General features: G+C 50.6%; 1 protein-coding gene across 8 annotated transcripts in view; it reads left to right on the top strand.

Annotated features, from left to right (window-relative positions):
- Positions 1 to 2720: 2720 nt before the first annotated feature.
- The window catches only part of Ttll3 (tubulin tyrosine ligase like 3), a 22576-nt gene continuing 15155 nt past the window's right edge, over positions 2721 to 10141 (top strand). For 4 of the 8 annotated variants that reach the window (XM_055628439.1, XM_055628440.1, XM_055628437.1 and 1 more), the window contains exons 1-7: positions 2721 to 3301; positions 3488 to 3579; positions 5013 to 5181; positions 5319 to 5416; positions 6813 to 6941; positions 7782 to 7896; positions 8739 to 8843. In XM_055628439.1, the coding sequence (XP_055484414.1) occupies positions 2902 to 3301; positions 3488 to 3579; positions 5013 to 5181; positions 5319 to 5416; positions 6813 to 6941; positions 7782 to 7896; positions 8739 to 8843 (1108 nt within the window). In that variant the 5' untranslated portion in view covers positions 2721 to 2901. Of the gene's footprint in view, positions 3302 to 3487; positions 3580 to 3625; positions 3724 to 5012; positions 5182 to 5318; positions 5417 to 6812; positions 6942 to 7781; positions 7897 to 8738; positions 8844 to 10141 lie in introns of those variants that run through there. The other 4 variants (XM_055628438.1, XM_055628442.1, XM_055628444.1 and 1 more) reach the window with 4 other exon arrangements.

Here is a 10141-nt window from a genome sequence, read left to right as displayed (position 1 = left end):
CTAGCTTGCAGGTAGCCTCAGAAACCATGATCCCACTTTGTGGATAAGAAAACAGGTTCTGTTGTCCAAAATAGCTTGCTCCAAATCTCCCATCCTGTGAACAAGGAGACTGCCTTTGCTAAAACAGCAATCACTCTCCACACTATCTCAAAATCTTAGTCCTATTGGTGACTTAGCAGGTGTTGGATAGCTACCGGTAACTCAATATTGAAAGTGCTCAGGAAGTTCCATAAGATAGTGCCGGTGCTGAAGTAAGCAGTCCTCTCTCTTGCTGCCTCCTGCTATGACAGTGTGAGCTATAGAGTACTTGTCCCTGCCCCACAGGTGCTAGGTGAACAGTAGCTCTATACTTTTTAACATGATCCAGACATAACACTGACAATACTCAGGTCCAGAAAGTGAGGGCGAGTGGGATGTGAGAGTGTCTGTGATTGGAAGAGTGTGGAGCTAAGTTTGCTTACAGGAGAGGGTATCAGGGAAAGCTTAAAGGCAGTTGGCCTTGAGCCAGGTATGGTGGCTCACTTGTAATTCTAGCACTTGGAAATTGGAGACAAGAGGACTTCTGTGAGTGCTGGAACTATACAAAGACACACAGTCTCAGATAAAATAAAAAGGTGTGAGAGAGAGCAAGCTGAACTTTCTGGATGGCCAAAGGAATGTTTGCCGGAGCTTGGGGCATTTGTTTCTCAGTGCTGGGGTTGGACTTAGAGCCTTGAGCACACTATGCAAACCTGTCAATAGGCTGCATCACCAGCCCCCAAGGGTCTTTTGAAAAGAACAAGTAAGTGTTAAAGGAAGGAGGGGTGGGGGCAGCTTGACTGGCTGCCGTCCCTTTATGACACTACCTCTGTGACTCCCTGCCTCATTGAATATAGTTGAGCCCTCTGTGGTACATGGCTTTGTTCTAGCTTTGCAGTAACTGTTAGAGGTACTACTGGTGAAGCTGGGTGATCAGGAGGAAATGGCAGCTGGCCAGTCAACCCTCAAAGGACAGCATTACTCGGGTGAGCCAACCAAAACTTCGTCATAAATTATCTCCCAACATCCAAAGTCCCTAAAACCAGATTTGCAAGCTGAGGACAGACCAGATTGCTGCCAGCCATCCAGTTTTCTCTTTTTGGAAGTCCCGTGAACAGCCGTATGGGGGCATCTCTAGTTGAGTTTGGCTGGACAGGTGCTGGGTAGGCTTGGGGTGGGGAGACATACCTTCATTGCAAAGGCAGATTTGCCTGGTGACTGACAGCTGGCTTCTTGGAATTATTATTATTTGGTCCTTTGAGACAGGATTTCTAAAGCTTTCTTTGACTGTCCCAGACTCTGTAGACCAAGCTAGCCTCAAGCTCACAGAGGACCGCCTGCCTCTGCCTCTGCCTCCTGAGTGTTGGGATTACAGGTGTGTGATATGGCAGCAGCTTCTTTGACTTCTTTAACAGACCCCGCCAGAGGTGGCCTTTATAGCTCCATTTGGTGCCTTTTTTTTTTTTTTTTAGATTTATTATTTATACAACATTCTGCCTGCACACCAGATCTTACTATAGATGGTCGTGAGCCACCATGTGGTTGCTAGGAATTGAACTCAGGACCTTTGGAAGAACAGCGAGTGTTCTTAGCCTCTGAGCCATCTCTCCAGCCCCCATTTGGTGCTTCCGACCCCAACAGCAAGTCCGAGAGGCTGAGTATGTAGCTTAGTTGGTAGACTGCTTTGTCCAGCATCCCTGAAGCAACAAGTCCCAGCACTGGGTCTGGTGGCAGTCCAGTTGGAAGTTCACTGGGACACGTGAGACCCTGACCCAAAACAAGTGTTGAAATCAGAACTAAGATTATGCTGTGGGATTTTGAGACAAGTTATGTACTGTCTCTGTGAGATTTGGCCAGAATGGAGCATAACTTCTGTATCTTTCTTCAGTTGGTAAAAAGTGATTTATTTTTACTTTCTCAAGTTTTTTTGAAGAGGTGTTGTGTGCTCTGAACCTTATCTTTGTCAACCCATACACAGCCTTGGCTTTCTTATTTATCCCCAAAGACCTTACTGTCATCTTCAGCCAGGCCCTTCAAAGCTGATCTGGCCTCACCAGGTTCAAGCCTCACCAGCTGCCTGTAATTCCCACAAGAAAGGTTTCCAGCCTTTGGTGGGCATGGTGGCACACGCCTTTAATCCCAGTCTAGAGGCAGGTGGATCTCTTAAGTTTGAGGACAGCCAAGATTACAGAGAGACCTTGTATTGAAAAACAAAGCTGGCGGTGTGTTGCAGCACTCTGGGAGACAGGATGGTGGATCACTTTGAGCTTGAGGCCAGCCTGGTCTACAAAGCGAGCCAAGAACAGCCAAGGCTACATGGGGAAACCCTGTCTCGAAAAACCAAAAGAGAGAAAAAGAAGAAAGGTTCCCAGCCAATACAGGGCAGTTGCTGAGACTTCTCACTGCTAGAATATAATGCCAATCTCCTTTGCATTTACACCAGCTTAACTGGTCACCTGAGAGGACCTGAGGTCCCTAACTGCCTTACCTTCAGGAAGCCCTCTCTCAGCTCACTGAATTTTCGCTTCCCTTAAATCGGCACCTTTTTTAAATTTCTTTTGCTAGTTTTTCATTCTCCACACACTGTAAGCTTCATGAGGTCAGGGGCCACTTAACAGCCCTTACCCAGAGTCTTAGTGTATGGGCAAAGGCACAGATAAGGAACTCTGATGGTCCATCCTCAGTGCCTGGCTCATCAAGGGTGTGTGGCAAGTGAGGCTCAGAGTCAAGATCTCTAAAACTGCTTCCCCGAGGGCCCTCCACCTGAGTCTGATTGTGCCTGGGCAACGGTATCTAGGAGACAAGAAACGGAGGGCGGGGCCCAAGGGGCGCCTGGGCGGAGGTGCGCACTGGGGCCCTGGGAGCGAGCCTGGCGAGAGGCGCATGCCGGGTCTCAGCGCAGCGCTTCTCCTGAGCGTGGGGCAGCTGGGGCCCTCAGCCGCCTGGTTCCGCCAGGAGGGCGGCTCGGAGTGCAGCTGGCACCGGAAGACGCAGCCGCCTGAGCTCCGCCCTAGTTCCCCGTCCCAGTGGCCCTGGGCATGCAGCTCCGAGTTCCGGCCACCAGGGAAGCTGCAATGGCTTGGGCCCGCCTCTGCCGGGCCCGAGGGGTCAGACTACGGCGAAAGCCTTGGGGATTGCAGCCCATTGCATGTGCGCCACCTAAGCACTGCCCGAGAGGCGTTCCTGCCCACTGCTCACGGCACTGCGGATCCCCATCCCGACTGCCCCCTGGTCCCCCAGACCCTGGATGAGAACCTGCCTGATGCCCTGCAGCCGCCTGATGGTGAGGCACAGAGCGGCCCGCCAGCCCTGACACCCTGGCGGCTGCAGGGAGAGGCCGCGAGGGTGGACCGCAATCTGGGAAGCTCTGGAGGTTGGGCGTCTGGATATAGTGTAGGGGCAAGGGAAGACGGGCAAGTCCCTGGGCTAAGCCCCCAGCTTTCTGTGTTCCTGCTCCCCATCTCTGCAGATTCCCTTCTCCTCTGGAGAGGATTCTCCAAGGGATCTCAACACATGGGCCGACTCAGAAACGCCAAAATCCACGTAGAAAGAGCCGTCAAGGTCGGAGGGAATGGAGTGGTGGTGGTAGCTACTCTTTCTAGTTTCTCATATCCTTAAAAAATCATAAAAGGCAAAGAAAGACTGACCCCCCACACACCCTGCATCTGTAAGTGTTCCCCGCCTCCACCATCAGTCCCTCTTCAGGTCCGTAGTCTTGGTTGAATTGTCTGTACTTGGGGATGTACTCTAAAACATGCTCAGCCCTGGTTCCCTGCCCTTCTATCCCATTTCCATTGGAAATCACTCTCATTTGCAGCCCTTAACTGTCTTCTCCTGCTGGGGTGCTGTATGTCTCAGACTCCACACTAGCTTCCCTTGCTTGCTGCCTGGCCGCTGCCTCTGAGGATTTCTCACGATCCCCAGGATCCCTCTCCATACACCCATCTCCTTGAGCTTGAGAGCCAAGAGTCACACTGTGCCCTGTACCATCCATTTCCTGTCTCCAACCCCCACCCTGGAGATCTAGCCCCTCTGTTCTGTATCACCACTATCTCACACTTGCATCTCAAACCTTACTCCTGTTTGGCCATCCTCCCGGTATCCTGGTTTCCCCATCTTTATTTCAGAAGCCAGAAATCCGTTCTTCCGGTTCCTTCCATTTATCAGCAAACTCATCCATCATCCACACCTCCAAAATTATTCTCAGGCCTAGAACCTCCTCTCCAGTGTCCACATTGCCACCTTCATTCTAACTACTCAGAGCATGGCTGCCTTCTAAGGATCTGCCTCTGTGCTTGCCTCCTCCCCCGTTGACTCCCCATGCAGTGGCATGCAAACTCACAGAGCCTCATTTGCTTCCTCCCTTACCCTGTTGTTTCATTCCTCTTGTATAAATGGCAAGGCCAAATTTTAAGGTCTGTGGGGCCCCTCACAGTCCAGTCATACTCCCTGCATTCTCGGGAGCTCTCAGTTTTTGGACTTCACTCTCCCTAGCCTCTCAGGTCCTTCTGACTTCTAGCTAGCATTTGCACCTGCTACCCCCACTGCCTGAACTGCCATTTGCTCAGCTCTGCATTCATGGCTTCTTCCCGGTTTGCCTTGAACCATGTATTACTCTTGAGGCTGGGAAGAGCAATGATAGAATGTGTTGTTTAGCATGTGTGCAAGGCCCTGGGCTCAATCCCCAGCACCAAACAGAAAGGGAGAAATCTCTGCTGTGTCACTTAACTACTGTGTGATCTTAGATAAACTGTTTAGTCTCTGTGCACCTCTAGTATGTAATTAAAATGCAAATGTTCTTAATGGCTCACGTAACTGCTTACCACATAATAGGTATTCAGTGGCTATTAGCTATGCATGTTTAATTTTTCCCTTGTTTATAAGCTGCCTCCTACCGGGATATAAAAACTCCCTGAAGGCAGAGATCCTGTCTGGTTCACCATTACCTCCTATATGGCTCATGCTGAAGCAAGTCCATACCTCTGACCTTACAGCAGAAGAAGATCTTTATGATTCATGGCCGATATCCAGTGATCCGGTGTCTCTTGCGCCAGAGGGGCTGGGTAGAAAAGAAGATGGTCCATCCCCCAGGCACCATCCCACCACCAGCCCAGAAGGACATAGACAGCTCAGTGATGGGTGATAGTGATACCACGGAGGATGGTGAGTAGGTCCCTCCTTGTGCACAAGCTGTCCTTCCTGAGTCCTTTTCCTTTGCTTCCTTGCTGGTCCAGGGTTGAGACCTCAAAGGACTGTGGGACACAGACACAGTCCCACAGCGTCACCCTCCGCATCCACAGAGGAAGAAGATGAGAACGAGTTGTTTCGGGACACACAGCTGTTGGACTTAAATAGTTTTCTGGAATTTGATGACCTAGAAGGGACGCATGCTTTGATGGTGAGGACTCTGGGACCATGCAAGACAGGGCAGGTGGGAGGCTTCTATTCAGAGAACATTTAGTTGGGTGTCCTTCCTTCTCGGAACCCTAGCTTCCAGTCTGGGAAAACGGATTGCTTCTCTAATGATGGGAACAGAGCTCTACACAGAGCGGTAAGGGACTCACGTGGCTCTACTGTCTCTCCCCACCAAGAACAGACTATTTTGCTCATCTCTTCCTCTTGCCTTTGGCAAATGAAGGCTGTAAGAAATGGCTTTAAAAGCCAAGAGACAAGGAAAGATGGTATGTCCTTCAGTAGAGTGAAGACCTGAGTTCAAGCTCCACAGAACACATGTGAAAAGCCAGATGTGGTGGTAAAAAGCACTCTCAGTGCTGGGGAGAAGCTAGAGACTGGTGGACCCCCAGGGCTTGCTGGCCAGTCAGCATAGTGTACTGTGCAAGTGCCAGTCCAGTGAGAGACCCTTTGGCAAAAACAAGATGGGGAACTGGAAGATGGTTCAGGGGTCAACAGTACTGGCTGCTGTTTCAGAGGTTTGATTCTCAGCACCCACATGAGGGCTCGTAACAGTCTGTAAGTCCAGTTCCAAGGGATCTGACACCCTCTGCTGGCCTCCCTGGGTACTGCATGAGTTTGGTACAGAGATATTCTTGGAGGCAAAAAAAAAAAAAATCCATGTGTGTGAAATAAATACATCCTTTAAAACAACAATAACAAAAAGATGGATGGGGGACCCCAGACTGTAGTCTGGCTTTTGTATGCACACACGTGCATGCATGCTCTCACACACATACACACATACAAACGCACATATTCCTATACACAAAAATATGCACACAAAAACTTGAGAGGCTGCTGTGCTGGTGTGGAGGGTGTGAATGGTGAAGAGACAGACGACACTGGAGTTCAGAGTGTGACCCCCCCCCCGACTAAGTAAAGTGTGTGAAGTTGCCATTTCTTTTTCTTCCTTTATTTTATTTTGGTCCCCTCGTTCTCTCTGTCTGTGATATGTGTATAGGTGGGTATGGGTCTGCACCTGCCACATACATATCTGGAGGTCAGAGAACAACTTCCTAAAGTCGATTCTCTCCTTTCATCATGGGTCTGGGTCCCACTTCCACTGGGCACATCACTGATGGTCACAGAGCAAGGCGTGGCATCGTGGTGTGCAGCTTAGCCACTGTCTCGGGAGTGACATGGGGCCAAGTGGAGGCTGGAAACCCGGCCTGCTGGCTGAGCAGCCAGCGTAAGCTTTTTGGAACACATGACTTCTCATGACATATTCAGAGATGGGGAGTCAAGAGGACACCTTGGACAGCTCCTCTCCTTTCTGTACAGCTGGGCAGTGAGAAGCTGTCCCCTGTCCCCCTGTCTCCATCTCCTCTCCTTCTCTCCAGTCCCGCATGGTTCGAAATGAGACCCCCTACCTCATCTGGACTACGAGGCGTGATGTGCTGGATTGTCGCCTCCTTTCCAAGGATCAGATGATAAACCATTATGCCCGAGCAGGCTCCTTCACAACAAAGGTAGGCATCCCAGGGAAGCTAACACCAGCCCTCAGACTGGCAGCCCCACTTCCTGCCAGACTTAGCAGTCAGAGAAGATTCTGCAGGGAACACAAGATATTCTTGGGTTCACACCTCGGTCTGGAACTATATCTCACATGTGTTGACATGATCACTGTGAGCTCAATTCCCATGGAATGTGGAAGCAGAAAAATGCTAAATCAGCCATTGTGAATGAAGGAGCCCTGGCCTCCTGAGAGTTGTACTGACTTTATTGAGTCTTACCTGGTTTCTCAGTGAGTGGCTCCGCCTCTCCAAGCCTCCACTTCCTCATCTTTAGATGGGAATGTCAACACAACCTGTAGTCTAAGGTTGTGCTAAGGATTTACCAGCATCTACTATGTCAGTGGTTCTCAACCTGTGGGTCAAGGCCCCTTTAGGAGGGTTGCATATAAGATATCCTGCATATCATATATGTACATTATAATTCATAACAGTAGCAAAATTATAGTTATGAAGTAGCAATAAAAAGAATTTTATGGTTGGGGGGTCACCATAACGTGAGGAACTAACTATAGTGAAGGGTTGCAGCATTATGAAAGTTGAGAACCGCTGTATTATGTCACCAGTGGTGTGAACTCTAGAGGCCTCCTGGGTAGAGCATGGATGGGAAGGGGCAGGTGGAGGGACATGGGGCCGTTTCAGTTGGGCAAACTTGGAGATGGATAACAAGTGAGACCTAACAAGTGGGTTGGAGGTTCCAGGAAGAGTCTTCCTGAGCGCCTGGACGTACGCTGCAGGTGGGGGAGCCCCTTGACGTGCTCTGGGTCCCCCCCAGCGCTTCAGCAGCTGTCTCCACAGGTGGGCCTTTGTCTCAATCTTCGGAATCTGCCCTGGTTTGATGAGGCTGACGCTGACTCCTTCTTCCCACGATGCTATCGCTTGGGGGCAGAGGATGACAAGAAAGCCTTCATAGGTAAGAGGACTCTAGCCCCATGCCTGTCTTCCTCATGCTGTCTGTCCCACAGTGGAAAACAGCAGCCCTCTCCTCTTGCCCTTACCTACTCAGTAGACTTTCCTCTGTAACCCCGGTCCTTTCCTCCCACTAATGGCTCTTCCATTCGTGAGCCTCCTAGTTTGGCCAAGCCTGGCATCTATAGAAGCCTAGGGAGCCAGGCTTGTACCCTAGAGCAAGTTCTAGAGGTTGGTGGGTTGATTTAGTCTGAAGTCCAGATAAGTTGCAGCATGGACCAGGTTCTACAAAAGGCTCTGGGCCTCTAAGGCAAAGTTGGTTCCAGCTCCAATGTGGGTTCTGAGTTCAGAATCTGGATCCAGATCAGTTGGCAGCTTTTAAATTATGTTCCAAACCTGAGATAGAATTTAGGCCTTGGTCTGATTCTCAGGTTAGAATAAGCATCAGAAATGGAGAAAGAAGGCTATGTGTGGTGGGTCACTCCTGTAATCCCCACTGTGGGGAACCAGAGGCAGGATGGCCACAAATTTGAGATCAGCCCTGTCCTACACAGTGAGTTTTAAGCCAGACAGCTTGAAACTGCAAGACCCTGTCTCAAAATAATAATAATAATAAAGAAAGAAAAGAAAGTAGAAAGGAGTGAAACCAGTCCAGGTCACTTTCTAGAGACAGGCTGCCCACACTGTGGGTCTTATGTTCAGTAGCTGAGGTAGGAGCCAGGTGTGCTAGAGTGAGACATAGAAATAAGGTTCTGGATCCAAAATGGGACAAGCCATGGTGAGGTTCCAGAACCAGGAGAGGCCTGGAGCCTGGGGGCTGAGCAGGGTATCCCCGCCTGGGAGCAGAGGACTTCTGGCTGACAGCTGCCCGCAACGTTCTCAAGCTGGTGGTGAAGCTGGAAGGGAAGTCACAGTCCATCTCCATGCAGGCAAGAGAGGAGGAGGCCTTCGGTGAGTGCTGCGCTTACCTCCGCTCCCTTTGTTATGTGCTCAGCCATCCGCTCGTTCACTTCATCCGAGTGTCTAAGTCATCTGACCAGACTGCAGCCTTTGCCACCAACCTGTCTGTCCATCAGTCCATCATCCCGTCTATGAATTGCATTCAGCCCTATCCGCCCTGCCGTCCACCTGCATAGCCAGCTACCCCTACCCGTCTGTTCATTCTCTCAACCATCTCCCACCTGGCCGCCTCCTGCCTATCACTTCAGTCACCTGCCATGCTGTCCGTCCTCTCCACATTATCTCCATCTCTCCGCTCCCACTTTCCTTCCTGCCCTTGCACAGGCCTAGCTTCCCGTCTTCCCTTCTGCTTGTCCATCCTCAGTTCACCACCTATCATCCTGAGATTTATCCTTGTGCCTACCCCAACACCTGTCTACCTGTTCATTTGTTAATTGTTGAGCCCTTTAATGGGCCTGACTGGCCACTTTAGAGAGGCAGGCTGAGATCTTGTGGCCCCACCCCATCCCTGCCTGTGAGGACCGCTTCAAGTCCTCTGGAGAGAATGCAGAGGAACACAGAAACATGCAAATGTCCCCAAGAAACCCTGTGCCTGCACATAGGAAACATCTGGGAGAGGGGAGGAGATATAGGAATTTCTGCGTGCTGGTCCATCCTGTTGTTCCCCTACCCCTCTGCTGAAATACTGGGGGCTGTACTCTGGGAAGGAATGGGCAGTTTTACTGGAAGGAGAAAAGTCCCTGGATCTTCCAGAGGAACCCCCACATGCACTTTTGACCTAGGTGGATCAGTACCCAAAAGGCAGTTATGTATCAGGATCTGGCCCCACAGGGCACCCTCCCTGGCCAGAGACCCTGCACTTGAATGTGTGCTGAGGTCAAGTAGAGGTCAGGCTGCAGGTGGGCTGTTGAGGACTTGTTTGCATGTCAGAGTTTTTAAATGGGCAAAGGGTCAAGCCAAGGTCATGAGCGGGCATCGGTTCCTCCAGGGTAGGGGCTGGTGGATCACTCCCAGCTGAGTGCTTCCGTTTGCCCATGTACGTTAGCATTTTATGGCTTATGGGCTGTAGATGTCTGTGAGGATTCTGAGAGAGGGGATAGATTTCAGGTATCCAGAGGGGATGTAGGAAGCTATGTGTATCTAGATTCACCTAGGCCAAGGCTTTAAGGTACATTGTAGGGCCAAAGATGTGTCAGAGGGCCCCCAGGGATAGAGCTGCAGGTAGGTGCTGGGACAGGATGTTCTAGAAAGCTTGGCATGTACACTAGAGCCTTAGTTAAGTGAGAGGG

This window comes from Psammomys obesus, unplaced genomic scaffold (genome assembly GCF_907164565.1).
Source record: "Psammomys obesus unplaced genomic scaffold, mPsaObe1.curated_primary_1811, whole genome shotgun sequence".
Classification (NCBI taxonomy): Eukaryota; Metazoa; Chordata; class Mammalia; order Rodentia; family Muridae; genus Psammomys; species Psammomys obesus.
This window is presented reverse-complemented; position numbering and strand designations above follow the sequence as displayed.